General features: G+C 42.3%; 1 protein-coding gene across 8 annotated transcripts in view; it reads right to left on the bottom strand.

The window, feature by feature from the left end:
• The window catches only part of rmdn2 (regulator of microtubule dynamics 2), a 123715-nt gene extending 103955 nt beyond the window's left edge, over window positions 1-19760 (bottom strand). For 7 of the 8 annotated variants that reach the window (XM_072551380.1, XM_072551384.1, XM_072551378.1 and 4 more), the window contains exon 1: window positions 19287-19747. In XM_072551380.1, coding sequence (XP_072407481.1) covers window positions 19287-19747 — 461 coding nt within the window. Of the gene's footprint in view, window positions 1-19286 lie in introns of all 8 variants that reach the window. The other variant, XM_072551386.1, reaches the window with a different exon arrangement.
• Window positions 19761-19804: the final 44 nt, after the last annotated feature.

Genomic DNA, 19804 nt, shown 5'->3' with positions numbered 1-19804 from the left:
ACTACTGGATTTTATCAAGGATGTAACAAGTAGACGTGATAAGGAAGAGCCAGTGAATACGGTTTACTCGAACTTTCAGATGGCTTTAGAAGAGGTCCCTCATACGAGATCAGCCTGAAAAATTAAAAGAGATGAGAATAGGGGATTACTGACTGGTAAAGAACTGGTTGGCAGCTAGGAAACAAAGAGTCAGAGCAAACAAATCATTTTCTGAGTGGGAGAGAGAGTGGCTAGTGGGGTACCATTGGGATCAGTGGTTACACTCAAGCTATTCACAATACGTAGTAATAATTTAGATGAGAGAATCAAATGTAATATTTCCATGTTGGTTGGGAGCCTCAGCTGTGAGGATGATGCAGAGGTGCCTTCAGTATGATTTGAACAATTTGACTGAGTGGGTAAATGCATGGCAGATGAAGTACAATGTGGACAAATGTGAGGTTATCCACTTTGGTAGCAAAAATTGGAAGGCAATTATCTGAATGGCGATACACTGGAAAAGTGGGGAGGTTAAATGAGTCTTGGGTGTCTTAAACATCAAATGCTGAAAGTAAACATGCAGGCGCAGCAAGCAATGAAGTCGGCCAGTGAAAGGATTCAAGTACAAGAATGGGGATTTCTTATCGCAATCGTACAAGGTTTCAGTGAGACAACTGGATCATTGTGTGCAGTTTTGGTCTCCTTATTGGAGGAGAGATGTTCTGCATACTGAAGGTGGGAAAGGGTTGGGTGTGGTGGTAGTTAATGCAAAGGTTTACCAGACTGACTGATTCCTGGGATGGCAGGACTGACATATAGAGAGATACTGGAACAGTTAGGACTATATTCATTGGAGTTTAGTAGATTGAGAGGGGAATCTCACAAAAATTTATAAAATTCTAATAGGACTAGACAGGGTAAATGCAAGAATGATGCTCCCAGCGACTGGAGAGTCCAGAATCAGGGGATACAATTTAAGTGCACACGATAGATTATTTAGGACTGGGATGAAAGGAATTCCTTCATCTAGCGGCTGGTTAAGGCCAAAATATTGCTTTTTTTTCCAGGAAAGAGTTTTAGGTATTGCTAAGGGCCAAAGGATACAGTCCATAACACCATAAGACACAGAAGCAGAAATTAGGCCATTTGGCCCAAAGATGACTCTATGATTACATGCACATTAGGTGGATTGGTCACACTAAATCGCCCATAGGATTCAATGAGCCAAACGGCCTACTTCCAAACTGTAGATATTCTATTATCCATATGGGGAGAAAGTGAGAACAGAAAATGGAGCTGGATTCTCGCCATGATTATAGTGAATGGCAGAGCACGCTTGAAGGGTCAAGTTACCTACTCCTGGTCCTATTTCCTCAGTTTCTATGTAATGAATGAATATTCAGCATATTCAGAAGATCTTTGACAAGGTTTAACAATGTTTCAAATTAAGGTATTCAAATTATTGGACAAAAGATTTATCAGAATACAATTGTGTAGTTTTTTAATTAAGTGGATTTCTTTGTCAACTTTAACTCAGCAATCCACACTTCTAATGAAGTTACACAGATGTTGGAGGGAGACGTACAGAGTATGAAGTGTTCAATTTGCAAGTTATGGAAATCAAATCTATGTCTGTTAAATTTATATTCCTTGCAATCCATGATCTTAATGTGGATCAAAACATTAACATCGAGGCTTTGATTGAAATCTGGTTGAAGATTGATGACACTTTCCACCTAAAGGAAGCCATATATATAACTCGCGTCACTCCGACCACTACAGCCACAGCATAGTTCTTACTGCCAAATCCAATCTTGATCTGCCCCTTACTCCAATGGCATTTTCTCCTCCTTTGAGCCTCTCCCCTTATTTATCAGTGTTCTCTCTCATCTTAAATACTTACTTTTTACTGCTCACCCAAGAAGCCTGCTAATATTCATAACACACAATCCTCACTCTTTTCTTGTCTCAGCCTCCTCTCAGAACAACTTGCACCCAAGCAATTTCAAATTCCATCTCAATTCTTCATCCTCACTGTCCTTCTATTCACCCTTAATCTCTCCCTCCATGTAAACTTCTCAACCTTTATTCACAACCACTATCTCATGTGGGTTCATTGCACCCATATTATCAATCACAATTTTGACCATAACTTCCTTAAATTAATCATTATTCATGTCCTCTTCCTTTTTTTAAAAAAATAGATATTTTTATTGAAAATTCAACATGTTTTTACAAACTTACAAAATAAAAAACACTAATATACAATAAATAAATAATAACCAAGACCTGTCAAACAAAAAAGAAAAAAGATAAAGAAAATAAAGAAAAAGACAAAAACTCTACTAACTACTAATCTAACCTATAACTAACCAGAGCATATAATAAAATATCTTACATTACTCAAGAAAATAAAAAGGATAACATAGTAATTAAATAGTGAAGTACATGCTCGGAACAAATTAACATCAAGTCATAATAATACCTGCATTCATGCGGGATTCCTCACCCAAGGGGCCCCGGACCAGCCAGAACTGCTACCACAACTAAATGAAAGCCCTTGACAAAATGGCCGAAATATTTGCATCTATGTAATTCAGGAAGGGCTGCCATATTTTATAGAATAATTCAGTTTTTTGGTGCACCATATTTGTAAGGAAGTCAAAGGAAATACATTCCATGATTAATCTGTGCCAATTCAGATGTCCTGGAGGGCCCTCAGCTACCCAGTTTACTAAGATATTTTTCCTTGCACAAAAGGAGAGAATGGAAAATAATTTCCTCCCATGCACATCCAGGGAAGGCAAGCTCGAAAAGCCCAGGAGAAGAGATACTGGATCTACTCTAATTTCCATTCCCAAGATTTCTGTCAAAACATTTGCTACTTTGATCCATTATTTGCAGATCTTATGACATGTCCATAAGCAGTGTGTGAGAGTGCCCACTTCTATTTTACATTTGGGATACATTGGAGATGCTCCTGCCCTAAATTTTGCCAATCGTTCCGGTGCTATATGAGACCTATGGAGTACCTTCAACTGAATGGCCTGGGTTCTATTACAGATGGCGATTTTTCTGGCATTTTCCCAGATGTCATCCCACATTTCTGTCGGTATTTCCAACCTCAATTCCTGATCCCATGTTCTAAGCAATACGTTCCATGTCTTTCGACACTTCATTATGTAATAAATGATAGAGAGTGCTGACCGAGGGTAAACCCATTGGCTACAACACTCTGTTTATAAAGGCTATCTAATAATGTAGTCTCCTCCTGTACGTAATCTCGAATTTGGAAGTATCGAAAGAGGTCTCCATTAGGTAGTCCAAATTTCTGGTGCAGCTGTTCAAAAGACATCAAGACCCCCCCCAAATCAAACAGATCCCCTAAACAGGAGATACCCCTAGATCTTCAGGATTTAAATGTGGCATCTGTGAGCCTCGGTTGAAAACCCCATGCCCCCATTATAGGAGTATAAGTGGAGGTTTTATGTGAATTACCCTCGTTTTGCCGCATTATCTTCCAGGCTTTAATTGTGTTTAATACTATCGGGTTTTTACAATGGTCCATAATGACTTTCATCTTATCTAAAAATAAAGAGGTTAATAAGAGGGCACTTTACTTGAGAAGCCTCGATGTTCAGCCAGATTGATTGCGGGTCAGACAAGACCCAAATCGGCTACGTAGCTTAATAGGGAACTCAGCTGATACTTCCTAAAGTCTGGAAAATCCAGCCCTCCCCTTGTCTGTGGAAGCTGTAGCTTCTTTAAACTTAATGAGGGGCTGCCTATGATTCCAGATGAAAGAACCAAGCCAACCATACAATTTGCGCAGTGCTGGCCTCGGCAGCATCACCGGGAGCATTCTCATAGGGTATAAGAGACGAGGCAAGACATTCATTTTAATTACAGCTATTCTACCTAGCCAGGAAAGTGTAAGATCCCCCCCATTGTTGAAGGTCCTACCTTATCCTTTCCAGTAGATGCATAAAATTGACCTTGTATAGCTGGCCAAATACTGGGGTGATAAAAATACCTAAATATAAAAAATCCTCCAGAGACCACCGAAAGGGAAAGTGAAATCCGTCCAATAAGTGGGACATACTAGCGAGACCACCCATCGGCATGGCCTCTGATTTGAGAAATTAATTTTGTAACCTGAGAATGCACTAAATAAATTAATAACTTGCATCAGGTGGGGTACGGACATCAAAGGATTACTAAGAAAAAGGAGATCATCATCTGCATAAAGGGTAATTTTATGTTTACCCGTGCCAGCCCTCGGGGCCGTTATATTAGAGTCAGCCTGTATAGCTTCTGCTAGTGGCTCAATTATTAGCGTGAATAGCAACGGTGAGAGAGGACATCCCTGACAGCAGCCCCTACCCACACTGAAGCTATCAGAGCCTCAGCCATTGGTGGTCACAACTGCTTTGGGGTCATTATACAATGTTGAGACCCATTTAGCAAATACCTTTCAACGCCAAACCTTTCCAATGTGTAGAACAGGTATGACCATTCAACCCTGTCAAATGCCTTCTCCGCGTCCAACGAGACTACTATTCCCGGTATTCTTTCCTGATGACAGACTTTAATCATATTCAAAACCCTTTTAATATTATTAGACGATCTACGGCCCTTGATAAACCCCGTCTGGTCCTCTTTTATGATATATGGCAATACCCTCTCCAGCCTCAATACTAATGTTTTAGAAAGTATTTTAAAATCTACATTTAGCAAGGATATTGGTCTGTATAATGTGCAATCTTCTGGGTCCTTTCTTTTTCGAGAATGAGGGAGATATTCGCCTCTTTCAATGAAGGCGGAAGACAGCCCTGACTATATGAGTAGTTGTACATGTCCATAAGTGGACCAGCTAATACTCCTGTAAACTCTTTGTAGAATTCAACCTGAAATCCACCTGGACCAGGTGCTTTACCGTTCTGAAGCTGCCTGATTGCGTCAAGTATTCCCTGGGTTGTTAGGGGAGCAGTCAGGACCGACACTTGTTCCAGAATTAAGTGTGGAAAGGCCAGGCTTTTAAAAAAGGACTGCACCTTCCTGGTTCTATCTTCAGAATCCTGTGGTTTATACAAATCAGAGTAAAACTTTTTGAAGACTGTGTTGATCCTTTGATGATCGTGAGTCAGAGTACCAGCACTTTCCCGAATGGACGTGATAGTTTGAGAGGCCTTTTTTTATCTTGCGAGAAACGCTAGGTATCTACCAGGCTTATTGCCAAATTCATATAATCTTTGCTTTGCAAATAATATTTCCTTCTTTGCCGTTTGGGTAAGCGCGGTATTCAGGGCTGTCCTAAGGGCCGTAATCCTTGGTAATTTAGCAACAGAGGGCCTATCAACATACGCTGTTTCAGCTGCCTTTAAGTGAGCCTCGAGTAGATGCTGTTGTTCTCCCTTTAGTTTTTTCTGGGTTGCCGAGTATGAAATGATCAGACCCCACGCATAAGCCTTAATGGTCTCCCACATCATTGATGGGTTACTAGCCGTACCTGAGTTAATTTCCAAAAAAGTTTTGAATTCTTGAGAGAAATATTTTACAAATTTACCATTCTTCGTTAAGAAAGAATCCATACGCCAATGTTGGGGGGGGGTCTCATTGTTCCTAGTCTTGATTTCCATATACACTGCAGCGTGATCAGAAATTATTATATTACCTATTTTTCAGGATAATGTGGAATTCAAAAAGGTCGAGGGGGCAAAAAACATATCAACTCTAGTGTGACACTTACGTGGATTAGAATAAAAAGAGAAATCTCCACATATCTACTAATCCTAACTCTTTATTCAAATCCGCCAATTGTCTGGATCTGGGGGATACATCCGCAGTACTTTTGGGTATCCTATCTCCGGGTCCATAATGCAATCAAAATCTCCCCCTATAATTGTACGACGAGCCCAGAGAGCCAGCAGTTTGGAGAATGCTTCCATTATACATTTGAAAGGATGCGCTGGAGGACAATACCATATTCCTCTCCAGTTATAAGGGCTTTAATCAATATGTACCGTCCAGATTCATCTGACTTAGGATTTTGAAAGGGAGGTTCTTCCAAATAAGAATGACTACTCCCCTACTTTTTGAACTGAAAAGATGAAAAGAAGGCCTGATCGAATCCACCCTGTTGTAATTTTAAGTGTTCTATATCCAGGAAATGTGTCTCCTGTAAGACAGTTATATCAACCCTTTCTTTTTTGAGGTTTGATAATATTTTCTTCCTTTTGATTGGCAAATTACTCTCCTTGACATTTCAGGTGCACCATTTAATTGAGTGACTAACCATAATCGTCCAGGCAAGTCCGAGACCACCCCCCACCCCCCGGGAAGAAGAACCCCATTCAAAACACCCCGAGCATAGAACACAGAAAATTCACAAAAATAGAGATTCTTTAATACACTCACGCCAATATAGTAAAAAACTAATTTCTAAATTTAAAAAAACACATTTAAAAGGAGAGTTTCTCCCTTGCTTCCAGGGGGGCATCACTTCCTTTCCGAAAACCCATCGTATCCTCTCCCAGCCAGTGCCCCACCCTTGACCCAGGCACGCCATAATAAAATAGAAAGATTCAAGTGGACTATAAAGCTAAAGTTAACAGTTAGTACCCTACCACCCCCACCACATTTAGTAATGATAATACCACATATAAAATTATAAAGTTACAGTCTCAGCGGGTAATAATTAAGTATAATGACACAAAGTAAAAGGGGAGGGGGGAACAACCCCGCTCTAAAACAAAGAGATAAGGTAGGACAAGGCAGACGCCCCACCCCCTCACCAGAATCAACTAGACCGCCGGCCTATATATTAAAAAAAAGAAAATCACACAGTGGAGAACAAATAAGCCCCCCTCCCTACCCCCTGGAGATGATATTGAACAGTAAATGGAAGAAGAGAAAAACAAAAGGGCAAACCTGGGGACGGGGGAAACGGGACGGGACAGAACAGCATCATTAACCACACGAATTAATTTTTACAATCGGTTTGAGAGTCCAAAAATTCCTTGGCCTGCTCTGGCGATCCGAAGTTATAGACAGACCCTTTGTGGTTAAAACAGTGTCACTGGGTAGCTCAGGGAGTACTGAATGTTTAAATCCCTTAGATGTTTCTTCGTTTCATCAAGCGCCCTCCTCTTGTAGACCAAAGCTGGGGAAAATCCTGAAACAGCATAATCTTAGATCCCTTGTATATCATGACCTGGGGACCTTTCCTGAGATTTCTGGAGGATTCTAGGAGCATTTGCTTCTCCCTGTAACACTGAAGCCGGAACAGGACAGGGCGGGGGCGCAGGTCCAACCCGGGCCTGTGTATTGCAACCCGGTGGGCCCACTCTACCCGCACTTAGCCTGATCCAGCTTCCAGCTTCAACATCTGAGGGAGCCACTGCTCCAAAAATACTGCAAGCTGGCCTTCCTCTTCCCGTTCGGGAAGGCCCAGCAAATGAATATTTTGATCTTCTAAGGCCCAGACTCACTGTTTGAGAGTCCGGACCCAATCCACAGCCAATTCTGCAGTAGCCTCGGAGGTCGCGGCCTTTAGCTCCATCCCTCCAACTTGATGTTCAATTTTTTTCAATGTCTCGGTCGTGCTTTTGCAGCGCGACAGAGAGCAATTCCCACCTGCTTCTGGTCTCCTCTATGAAGACATTGATTTCTCTTACAGCTTGGTAATTACTGCAACAAGGTTCGCCACAGTAGGTAAGTCCCCCAGGGCGGCTGCAGACGCTCTGCTGCAGCTGGGGAGGGTGGGGGAGAGGTTCCTACCTGCTGAGAGCTGCGGGCACTCTTTCCCTTAGTCATTTTAACAAAGCACCAAACTACTCAAGTTTGATGCAAAATGACTAACTGTATTGAACAAAAGTTATTTTGAATGATTTGGCAGGTGTGGTGGAGGCGGGCAGCCCACTATGCCTGAGTCTTGGGCAGAGCACTACAGACTCAGTGTTGCTGGGTCGCTGCCATCTTGGATCTCCCATGTCCTCCTTCTTGCTTAAAACCTTATCTGTCCTGGAAATGAACCTTTCCCCCAATTCACTTATAGCTGAACTCTCAAAATTCCAACTGTGCATCTTGCTCTATGTGAATGTGCCAACTGACCGTGGTATGAGGCCAGTCAAGTAAAGAAGAATATAGTGGTAACAAGGATGATATAAATCAGGATGATAGACAGTTCTCCAAAAGGCAAATTGAGAGTTTAGAAAGCTACATTGCTTGCCTGGTGCAGGATTCAAGATATCTGCTCTGAGCTGGAGAAAAACTAACAATGAGAGCAGAAAGATCCTACGGCCATGTTCCACTTTGGTACTAATGATTTAGGGAGCATTAGAAAAGAGTTTTTGCTTCAGGGGCATGAGAAGCTTAGTGCTAAGTTAAAAAGCAGAACCTCAAAAGCTAAAAAATATCTGATCACTAACTAAGCAACAAGCTTAAGTGATGTAGCGCAAATATGATGAGAGCACTGAAGGAGCTGCTCAATCACTGCTATGGCAAGTAGACTCTGAATGGCTGAGGATGTTGTCATAGAGAATGGGATTGAGACTGAGTCACCCTTATCCTTTTCTCAATGAAAAGACATAATGTAGCATCAAGTTATTTTTTGCCTATATCAAACAATGTCCTGTGTGTCAATATTCTAGCAATGCAAATGCATGGCATCATGAGCCATTCTTAAATTAGCTTCCAGTGTAATTCTTAGCACAGTCAGGATTACTTAATTTGTGTTTTCTGAAAGCAGAATTACATCCTCAGCTTCCTGACCCACAGTGAAGATAAATAACAGCTCCTCCTCCACGATAATCCTCAACACTGGTGCTCGCAAGGATGCGCATTCAGCCCCCTACTATACTCCCTATACCCTCATGACTGTGTAGCCAAATTTTATATGAACACCATCTATAAGTTTGCTGACAACACCACTGCTGTAGGCCAGATATCAAACAACGATGAGACCGAACAGAGGAAAGAGATAAGAGTACTCAGTGTCGTGCTGGAATGATTACAAGCTCTCCCTTAATGTCAGCAAAAAAGAACTAATCATTGACTTCAGAAGAAAGGAGGAAGATACACCTCGGTTTACATTAATGGAGCTGAGGTGGAGAGGGTCGAGAGTATCAGGTTCCTAGAGTGATGATAACCAATCTGTCCCATACCTCCCACGTAGCTGCGATGTCCAAGAAGGCACAACAATGCCTTTTCTTCCTCAGGAGGCTTAGGAAATTCAGCACGTCCATAAAGGGCCCTCACCTATTTTTACAGATGCACCACAGAAAGCCTTCTGTCTGTGTGCATAACAGCTTGGCATGGCAACTGCTCTGCCCAAGACCATAAGAAACTACAGAAAGTTGTGTGCACAGCCCAAACCATGACAGAAGCCAACTTTCCATCCATGGATTCCATCTACACTTCACGTTCCCGTGGAATGGCAACCATCATAAGGACCCCTCTCACCCCACTAACGCTAATCTGTTCCAACCTCTTCCGTCAACGAAGAAGATATAGAAACTTGAACGCACACACCAATGGCTTCTTCCCTGCTTTTATTAGACTGCTCCCTGGACCCCTAATTTCAAATCCAGTGCTGACCTTGCTTTTGTGCAACTCCTGAGCAGTCGTAACCTTGTATGTCTTGTTCTGTCTAAGCACCCTATAATCTGTATGTGCTTGTATGTTATGATCTACCTGTATTGCTCACAAAACATATCACTGTACCTAAGTACAGGTGACAACAATAAAACAAAACAAAAACAGTGTTCTGGAATTTGAAAGTACGGACCGGTTCAGCATGGTGTCCGCTATGAAGAATGAAAAGGATACAGTTCTGAAGAAAGTAATATTGGAGATAAAACATTAGCTTTGTTTCTTTCGCCTCAGATGCCACCAGACCTGCTGTTTTCCCTCCAACATTCTTGGTACAGTATTTGTTTCAGATATCAAGCAACCACAGAATTCTGCATTTATGAACGGAATGTATTGTTAGATACAGTTAGTCATCAGGACATAAGACTACATACCTGGCATCAGATACCTTATAAAAAACAGAAATTGCTGAAAAACTCACAGGTCTGGCAGCATTTGTAGACAGAAATCAGAGAAAACATTGCAGGTCAACTAATGGTAGCTAGGGAAATGTCAGTTTATATGTAAATGATAGTATGGGGGGGGGGGGGAATGGGGAATGGGGGAGTGGTGGTGGTAAGGGGTAACTGATAGGTGGGCATAGAGCCCAAAGGAGGAGAAGAATACACAGACAGACAAAGCAATGGACAACAATCCAGCTTGGAGGGTGAATAGCTATTAATGGAGACAGTTGGTGGCTAACAATAGATTGTATGTAAAAGTACACTATGTGATAATAGGGCCTGGTGTGTGAGGGTTAGGGTAAGGACATGGAAGAGTTCAAGCCCTAAAGTTGTTGAACACAATAGAGTCCAGAAGGCTGCAGGGTTCCAAAGTGGAAACTACAAACCCACTGACTCCCACAGTTACCTTGATTATACACCCTCACAACTTGCTTCCTGAAAAGATTCTATTCCATTCTCCCAGTTCCTCCATCTCCATTGCATCTGTTCTGATGATGCCAACTTTGACAAGAGAGCATCTGAAATGTCTACTTTCTTCCTCAACCAAGGATTCTCCAACCCTGTTGTTAACAGGGCCTCAGATGGGTTCAACCAATCTCCCACACTTCAGCCCTTGACCCCCTTCCTCCCTTCTGCAACAGTGAAAGGGTCCTCCTTGTCCTTATCTACCATTCCACCTGCATCCAAATTCAGAGGATCATTAGCCTGCATTTTCACCATCTCCAGTGGGGTGCCACTACCAAAGTATCCAAAGGCCCAAACATAACTTGCAGGTACTTTACCTACATTTCATTCAATCTGGTCTACTGCATTCACAACATGGTCTCCTCTACATTGGGGAAATGAAGTGTACACTGGGTGACCACTTCGCAGAACACCTATGCTCTGTCGACAAAGAAGACCCCGGAGCATGCAGTTGCCTGCCACTTCAACAGACCACCCTTCTCCCCGGCCAACATCTCTGTCTCACATTTGTTGCACTGCTCCAGCAAAGCTCAGTGCAAGCTGGAAGAACAGTAACCTCTTTCTGCTTGGGGACCCTGTAGCCTTCTGGACTCCATATTGAGTTCAACAACTTTGGGAATTGAGCTCTCCCATGACCTTACCCCAACACCCACACACGAAGCCTTGTTATCACAATGCGCTATTACATACAACCCATTGTTAGCCACTAACAGTTACCATTAGTAGCTATTCACCCTCCAAGCTGGATTATTATCCACTGCTTTGTCTGTCCAACTGTTCCTCTCTTTTATAAGAAAGAGGGTAACTAGAGGGGGCAGCATGGTGGCTCAGTGGTTAGCACTCAGGTGAATTAGCAATGCTAAACTGCCCATAGTGTTAGGTGCATTAGTCAGAGGGAAATGGGTCTGGGTGGGTTACTCTTCGGAGGGTCGGTGTGGACATGTTGGGCCAAAGGGCCTGTTTCCACACTGTAGGGAATCTAATCTAATCTAGTGAAAGGATTGGTCCACTAAAGGATTAGGAAGGAAGTTGTGTGTCGAACCTGAGAATATGTGTGAGATTCTCAATAATTACTTTGCAGCGTTCACTGAAGAGAGGGTCATGATGAATGTTGAGATTAGAGATAGAAGTTTATTTACTCTGGATCACGTTGACATAAAGAGGGAAGATGTGTTGGTTAGGCTAAAGGATATTAAGGTGGACAAATCACTAGGAATGGATGGGATATATCCCAGGTTGCTGAGGGAGGTGAGAGAGGAAATAGCTGGGGCCCTGACAGATATCTTTGTAGCATCCTTAAACACAGGTGAAGTGCCAAAGGACTGGAGGCTGACTAATGTTGTCCCCCTGTACAAGAAGGGCAGGAGGGATATTCCGGGTAACTATAGACCAGTGAGCCTGACGTCAGTGGTTGCTGGAGAAGGTACCGAGGGATAAAATCTACTTATACTTGGAAAAGAATGGGCTTATCGGTGATAGGCAACATGGATTTGCGTGGGGGAGATCGTGCCTTACCAACTTTGAGGAAGTGACCAAGTTGGTGAAGGAAGGGCTGCAGACGTTTTATACTTGGACTTTAGTAAACCATTTGATAAGGTTCCCCATGGTAAAATAATGGAGAAAGTGAAGTCACATGGTGTGCAGTGTGTTACGGCTGGATGGATAAAGACGTGGTTGAGCAACAGGAGACAGAAAGTATTAGTTGAAGGGAGTTTCTTGAAATGGAGAAAGGTGACCAGTAGTGTTCCACAGGGATCAGTACTAGGGCCACTGTTGTTTGTATTATACATAAATGATCTGGAAGAGGGCATTGTTGGTCTGACCAGTAAGCTTGCAGATGACTTGAAGATTGTTGCAGTAGCAGAAAGCATAGGGGACTGTCAAAGAATACAGGAGAATATAGATAGACTGGAGAGTTTATTGGGGGGGGGAGGAGGTGAGTGGCAGATGGAGTTCAATCCAGGCAAATGTGAGGTGATGTATTTTGGGAAGTCTAATTCTAGAGCCAACTATACTGTAAACAGAAGAGCCTTGGGTAAAGTTGATGAGCAGAGAGATCTGCAAATTCAGGTTCATTGTACCCTGAAGGTAGCTGCATAGGTGGATAGCATGATTAAGAAGGGATATGGTATGCTTGCCTTCATCTGGCAGGTCAAGTTAAAATTATACAAGACTTTGGTACGGCCACATTTGGAATATTCTGTACACTTCCGGTCACCACATTACCAAAATGATGTGGACGCTTTGGAGAGTGCAGAGAAGGTTACGAGGATATTGCCTGGCATAGAAGGTGCTAGCTATGAAAAGAGGTTGAGTAGGTCAGGATTGAGTAGGTCAGCACTCCACTGGTCACAGGCCTCCAGTCTGAAAAGCAACCCTCCACCACCACCCTCTGTCTTCTAGCTTTAAGCTAATTCTGTATACAAGTGGCTAGTTCTCCCTGTATTCCATGTGATCTAACTTTGCTAACCGGTCTACCATGAGGAACTTTGTTGAATGCCTTACTGAAGTCCACATAAATGCCCACCACTCTGCCCTCATCAAACCTCTTCATTTCTTCTTCTTCAAAAAAAACTCCATCAAGTTCATGAGACATAATTTCCCATGCACAAAGCAATGCTGACTATCCCTGATTAGTCCATGCCTATCCAAATACATGTAAATCCTGTCCCTCAGGTTTCCCTCCGAGTACTTGCTCACCACCAATGTCAGGTTCACCGATCTATACTTCCCTGGCTATTCCTTACTACCTTTCTTAAACAGTGGCACGACACTAGCCAAAGATATGTTAATCCTGACATTCTGAACTTCTCAGCAATTCCCTCAGCTCTGCCTTTCTCAAACAATTTCTTCCTTGCATTCTGGGCCTTCTCCTGATATGACTCTAATCTCTAGGTCCTTAAATTCAAGTGATGCTGGCTTGAACAGACAATTGATTTAGCCAATCATTAAAAAAAATACTAATTCTCATAACCATCGTCCAATGCTTTTATGTAATTCTCCAAACAATCAGTGATATTCTGATTATTCCTACTATATAGCTCAATATCAACTGCAATCACGGACCATTGCACTTCCTGTCTGATAAGCTCAATTAGAATAAACATGACAACAGGTAAAGGTTGGGATTCAGCATCATCTCTTGGCTCAATCCAATTCTAACTTCAAAATATTCGCACTCCCTATTTCTGGCGCTTCTTAGCTTCCTCACTGCAAGACATCTTATATCTCTTTCCCCTATCGCCTCCATCCTCACCTCCACATAAGGCAAGAAGTTTTGTTGTAAACTCAGAGTCAGAGTCAACGTACAGCACGGATTCAGACCCTTTGGTCTGGCTCGTCCATGCTAATCAGATATCCTAAATCTAGTCCCATTTGCCAGCACTTGGCCCATATCCCTCTAAAGCCTCCCTATTCATTCATATACACATCCAGATGACTTTTAAATATGGTAATTGTACCAGCCTCCACCACATCCTCTGACAATTCATTCCATACACGCACCATTCTCTGAAAAAAACTGCTCCTTAGTTCCCTTTTAAATCTTTCCCCACTCACCTTAAATCTATGCCCTCTGGTTCTGGATTCCTCCATCCCAGGGAAAGACCTTGTCTATTTACCCAATCCAAGCCACTCAATTTTATTAACCTCGATAAGGTTATTGATTTCTATGTTTGGAATATGGGTAGTGTCATTGGAGTAGTAATTGAAAGGCCCATGTGAACGTTCTGGGAAAGTGGACTCAAATTCCACCACAACAGCTGATAGAATTTAAATTCAATTAATAAATCTGGAACTAAAAGCTAATTTCAATGGTGGTAGCTGTGAAATTAATATTGTGGGTATCAAGAGGATATACCACACTACGGAGGACTGTTAAGACCAATTCCCAAATTAATTACATTCCAGTAGAGATATTCCAAATTATGAAGCTTCAAGGGGAGGAAGGAGAAGGTGGCTCTCCTTCTTAATTCACCCCCTTCTTTCAACCCATGGTTTATTGCATGGTTAATTTAAAACCAGACTAAATGAGTTTATTAATTGTAGAAGCCGAGAATTCAGCTAGGGGTAACTTACCCCTGAACTCCTCATGTCCACAAATGAATGCAGAGGATAGGAAAGCATAAGGGAGAAGATGCAAGGGAAGAAGCAGTACTTTGAAGTAGCATACAGCAGAAAATATGTTTGAACAGGCAGTTTATCCAGATGTCCATAAAAGGCAACAGTCAGCAGTTACTTAGCAAGCATCTGTATTTAGCAAGATAATCACATGGTATCCCTCATGAGGAGAAGCTTGGGCACAGCAGGTAGGTGATGAGAACAGATAATGCCTGAAAATAACACAAAGTAGAAATTCTGATAAAAACTATATGTTGCAGTGCAACTTCTGTGACAATTGAGACATAAATTGTGACAATTGGGTACATAAAATATGAAACTAGAATCTAGCTTACAATGAAAAAAAAGGAATGATTAACACATTGTTCCAGAATAAACTATGTTGCATGGAACCATTGTAACATAAAAATGTACATAAATAGTGTTTTGAGCTGTAGTCAGAAGAGTATCTCTGAGTTTGACTCAAAGACCTCTCCCACACGTATTTCATAGAGTCTAATTGATACAAGCTTGAAAAAAGTTGCCTTACTAGAATCTACTCAGTCCTGAAAACTCAATCTTTGCAAAACCTTCCATTATCAAGCTTCAAGGTTTAAGTCAAAAGCATGATGGAATAATCTCTACTTGCCTGAAGTATAGCTCCAACAACATCAAAAAACTATAAACAGAAAGAACTGCAGATGCTGGAAATCAGAAACAAAAACAGAAAACCCAGCAGTGTAGGATTGAGCAAAAATCTCCATCATTTTTAAACTTTCCAAAATTTTTAAAAGTAAAAAGGGGACACCTGGGCTGAGCTCTAAGAAAAATACACAAAGAATGAGATGACTGCTTGGAACTCCAATTTACACCTCCACTCCAAGAGAACAATCAACAAACCTAACACTCTAGATTGAGAAAAAAATCACAATATCAGGTAATAGTCCAACAGGTTTATTTGGAAGTACTAGCTTTCGGTGGGCTGCTCTTTTGTCAGGGGGGTAGGATCATAAGACACGGAATTTATAGCACAAGATCATAGCGTCACGCAACTGATACGATATATTGAACAAACCTAGACGCTTTCATCTTTTAGAATGGGTTGCAGGTTTCAATTCATGAATATGTAAATCCCAGAACTTCTTTCAAGTCACATTCCCGAGATAATTTAAGATTTTTTAATTAAAAAAAGTGATATCTCAGCTCAGACAATGCATTAAAAGGTGTGAGGTTAATATCACAGCTCAGACAATGCATTAAAAAGGTGTGAGGTTAATATCTCAGCTCAGACAATGCATTAAAAGGTGTGAGGTTAGAGTCTGTCTGTATTCCAATCTTGAGTCAAACTGGTTCTATTTCCAAAAGTAGGAATTTATAAAATGTCACATGCATGCAGCAGTTACTCATGCAATTTGGCCAATATTGTCTATCTCACACACTGCAGGCAAAGCTGCCCAGAGGCATGGTACATTGGTGAGACCAAGCAAATACCAAGATAACAGATGAATGGACATGAAATACCAAGACAACGGATGAATGGACATCATGCAACAATTGCCAGAAAGGGATGTTCCCTCCCAGTCGGGGAACACTTCAGTGGTCAGGGCTATTCAACCTCGGATCTTCAGGTGACCATCCTCCAAGGCGGGCTTCAGGATACAAAGCAACGCAGAGTGGCCGAGCAGAGGCTGATAGCCAAGTTCGATACCCATGAGGATGGCCTCAACTGGGGCGTGGAGTTCATGCCACGATATAGGTGAGCCCACTACACTATACACATACCCTTACATACTCACACAGACCCTCTCTCATACACACACTCTCTCAGACTGACACACATATAGCCACGCACGCACCCTCTCACAGGCTTATACTCCATCACACTCTTGCACATAATCTAGCAAGCACACACAAATGCACACTCTCATTCTCTTCCACACACACTCCCTCCCTCACATGCACGTACATATAAAGCTATGGGGTGAATTTGCGTTTTGTATATGCAGGTACATTCTATTTTGTTCAAAAAGCACACAATCTGCAGGCAGTCAATCTATGTGATATTTTGTAAATTCTAACTTTGGAAATAGAACCAGTCTGACTTGAGGTTGGAACACAGAGACTCTGAACTCACTCTCTGTATTGTCTAAGCAGAGATGTTGTCTTTTTTATAAAGCATTAAGTTATCTTGGAAATGTGACTTGAAAGAAGTTCTGGGATTTACATATTAGTGAATCAAAACCTGCAACCCATTCTAAAAGACTTAACAGGAATCTAGGTTTGTTCAATATATCGTATCAGTTGCATGACACTATGATAGTGCCCCACTAGCTAACTGACAAAGGAGCAGTGCTCCAAAAGCTAGTACTCCCAAATAATCCTGTTGGACTATAACCTGATGTTGCATGATTTTTAAATTTTGTCCACTCCAGTCCAATACCAGCACCTCCTCATCAACTCTAGACTGAAACTAACTTTTACACCTTGGGTTACCCAGCACAGTCTACACAGATACCGACATTCAACTTCAATCAAAATCCATTTATACATACACTTAACTATTGGGAAGTCAACTGATTTAAGAAGGAAACACAATGGACAACACAGATTTGAGGGGAGATAATGGGGCACACAGTCTTATAACCGCTAGCCCTGTAACCGCTAGCCCTGCTTGCTTGACTCATTCATTCATTTATTGTCACATGTACCAAAGTACAGTGAAAAGCTTTGTTTACAAGCAGTACAGGCAGATCAAAGTAGCAAGGATGAACAGATCAGAGTAAAAAGACTTAGACAAAGGCATAGAGGTTACATTGCACAGGGTGTACGCTAGGTGAGATCAATCTTAGCAAGATCAGCATTATTTGAGGCTACAGAGTCCATTCATCAGTCTAATAACAGCAAGGAAGAACCTGCTGCCTTCTGTATCTTCTCCACCCTCTCAAATCGATCTGACCTGAGAGAGAGCCTTTTTCAACAACAAGCTTCTGCAGAAACAGCTTCCCCACAGGCTTTGAGCCCCAACAAGCAGCTTTGAAACCAAGAACCATAGAGACCAAACAGAGAAGCTAAATCGGGAAGCCAAACCAAGGACGTCCGACACGAGGGGTGAAACCAGCCAAACGCTTTCCAAACAAGAGCTCCCAGGCATAGGCCTGTTCTGAACCAAGAGAACCAACAGCAAGAAGCTCAGCAACAAGACGCACTTTAAAACTGCATTGTTCCCCAACAGTGAGCTTAAACTCCTAAGACCCCAAAGTTTCCAACCTAGTTAGCAGGGTGGGTGATGAGGGCTAAGAATCCCAAGGGTAGGAAGCCTGATTAATATTTGTAATTTTAAAAACTGTTTAGCTTTTAATAGTGTCTAATTTAATAGTGTATTTAATTACTGTTATCTATATAGTTGTCTGTGTGAATTTCATTTGCCTTTGTTCGTTGTACTCTACTTACCTTTTGTATTTAATAAACGCAAAGATTCTTTTGCCCTGAAACACCCTTCTTCATTTCACATTCCTAAATAAGTCATGTCAGAACCAGGAATCTGGAGGTGATTTGAACCACCTAAAAATCAGCAAATTACTGATTACAAACCAGAACCCTGTAGCAGATCTGGTAGCATCTGTTGAAGAGCCACTGGAGCCAAAACATTAACTCAGTTTTCTCGCCACAGATGCTGCTAGACCTGTTGAATTGTTCCAGTAATTTCTGGTTTTGATTCAACCAACTGTTTCTTGTCCAGGGAAACATAACCCATTCCACCACTTACAAATTCCACTCTCGTCACCACCAACCAACACAGCAATGACAGTGTGGACCTCTTACAAGATGCTTTGTAGCAACTCATTAAAAGGTCCCTTTGACAGCACTTTCTAAACTTGCAACATCAACTACCTAGAAGAATAAGGTCAGAGATCACACGACACCAGGTTATAGTCTAACAGGTTTATCTGAAATCACAAACTTTTGCATCCTCGAAGAATAAGGGCAGCAAGAGCATGCGAATATGACCCATGTTCAAGTTGCCCTCAAGTTACACTGTCCTATCTTTGAACTTCATTGCTGCTGCTCCTCCTTTGTTGGGTCAAACTCCTGGAATACACTCAACATAATTCTGGGTGTATTTATACCCCATGGGCTGCAACAGTTCAAGGAGGCAGCTCACTTATTGCCTTCTTGGTTGCAATAGGGATGGGCATTGCCAACAAACACACAGCCTAAGAATTAACAAAATAATCCAAATCATCCCCAATCCTGAATCCTAACTTTTTACCATGACTTATTCAATCATTCCTGAAAATCCAGAAGTACAATTTTCCCCTTATTTGTGCAAGACTTACAAAAGATCTGCCATTTTGCAGTTTCCCTTCCATAAATACGTTTTGACGTTTAAGTGCCATTAATACATCCCGAGTAATAGAATCTTGCATGTTCTCGAACATTGATTAATTGGCTCATCACGTAATGTTTCCCCTCCTTTTAATAGTTTTTGTTACCTTTCAAATCAATGGGGAAAATTCTAGCATCTTGGAAATTCTGAACTATCAATATGCTAAAAAAAAGGTCTTATGACAATCACTCTTTGAAATGACATGTCTAAACAAACATCGGGACTTCGCTGTTGGGCATATAAAACAAAAGTGAATTCCTCACCCGCCTTCACTCTCCACCTCCTCGGAGCTGACAGAACCAAAACCAACAGCGGAAACATCTACATCTCCATCCTCCAAGACTCGCTCGCTTCTCTTCCTCTTCCTGGCCGCCTTTCTCGGACTCCGCTCCGGCCCGAACTCATTAAGTTCTTTCCGCACTCGTTCCTCCAGGCGAGGCACGGCCTCCTTCAGGCTTTGCACCTCGTCCTTCACCTCCTCCAGGCTACGGATCAGCTCGGTGAGCGTCTCCAAGATGTCGGCCTGACGCGGCGAGGGGAGCCTGGGCCCGGAGGCTTTTAAACGGCTGCGGAACTCAGCCCGACTCCTCGCAGCGGAGATGCTGCTTTCGTTCCCTTTGGTCCTTCGGTACCAGGCGACCGCCAGCGTGAGGCCGGCCGCCCCGATACCCACCCCTGCCAACAAGCCCAATACCAGAGCCTTGCCATCGGTTGACTGCGTCATGTCCGCGAGCGCCAGCCGTTACTCCAGTCGGTTGGAAGTGAGCGCGAGCAGCGACTA

The sequence above is a fragment of the Chiloscyllium punctatum genome, chromosome 3 (genome assembly GCF_047496795.1).
Source record: "Chiloscyllium punctatum isolate Juve2018m chromosome 3, sChiPun1.3, whole genome shotgun sequence".
In the NCBI taxonomy this organism is placed as follows: Eukaryota; Metazoa; Chordata; class Chondrichthyes; order Orectolobiformes; family Hemiscylliidae; genus Chiloscyllium; species Chiloscyllium punctatum.
The sequence above is the reverse complement of the archived record's forward strand: the minus strand, read 5'-3'. Positions and strand labels throughout refer to the sequence as shown.